An 818-nucleotide genomic window follows, 5' to 3' on the forward strand; every position below is an offset into this window, starting at 1 on the left:
CGACTCGTATTTACGACGGTTGCAGCGTCCCTGGGATCACGTGCTCAAAATTCAGATGCTGGGCAACCGAGTCGTATTTATGACGGTCGCAGTGTCCGGGTTAATGTGATTAAAATTCAGATGCTTGCAACTGACTCGTATTTACGACGGTCGCAGCGTCCCGGGGTCAGGTGCTCAAAACTCAGAGGTTTGGCAACCGACTCGTATTTGTGACCAGTGCCTCCCTTAGTGACCATCATTTGGGGGGGGTCGACGCTGGTCGTTAAGCCGAGGACTCCCAGTTAGTGACATTTATAGAAGACTCGTCCCAGACTCACTTCGGCCAGGAATGGGGGTCCAGAGCTGAGCGGGTCCTTCTTCCGTCCCCTGCAGGTTTGGCTGGCCTCTGAGTACCCCCCGGCATCCTGGCTCAGGACCCCGCGAGCGAAGAGCTGGGCGATGCCTCTGGCGAGCCGGTGAGGATGATGCAGGAGATGGAGGACGACCAGGAGAACTGCAGCTATCAGGGAGCTGGTGGGTCTCCAAGCTGATTTTTGGGGAAGGGGGACTCTGAAAATTTTTCCTTTTTTTTTTTTGGGACCATGGCGGTTTGTCCTGAGACAGACCATGGCCTGTTCGAAAAGAGACGGGCCGGGTGGAGAATCGCGGTTTAATTTGAATAGAATACGGGACACTGACGATTGAACGGGGGTGGTGGTGGTCCTGGATGCTCTCTGAGCTGGGTGGTTTTCCTTGCAGACGTTTCAGGACCCAACTAGGGAACGTCATCGGGGCTAGAAGGGGGGAGGAGGAGGAGGAGGAGGAGGAGGAGGAGGAGG

General features: G+C 55.7%; 1 protein-coding gene across 1 annotated transcript in view; it reads left to right on the forward strand.

The window, feature by feature from the left end:
- The first annotated feature begins 461 nt into the window (after positions 1 to 461).
- The window catches only part of LOC107298622 (tigger transposable element-derived protein 3-like), a 3019-nt gene continuing 2662 nt past the window's right edge, over positions 462 to 818 (forward strand). The window contains exon 1 of the mRNA XM_015828000.1: positions 462 to 513. Within this exon, the coding sequence (XP_015683486.1) occupies positions 462 to 513 (52 nt within the window). The remainder of the gene's footprint in view (positions 514 to 818) is intronic.

Source organism: Protobothrops mucrosquamatus, unplaced genomic scaffold (assembly GCF_001527695.2).
Source record: "Protobothrops mucrosquamatus isolate PMUCROS unplaced genomic scaffold, P.Mucros_1.0 scaffold4136, whole genome shotgun sequence".
Classification (NCBI taxonomy): Eukaryota; Metazoa; Chordata; class Lepidosauria; order Squamata; family Viperidae; genus Protobothrops; species Protobothrops mucrosquamatus.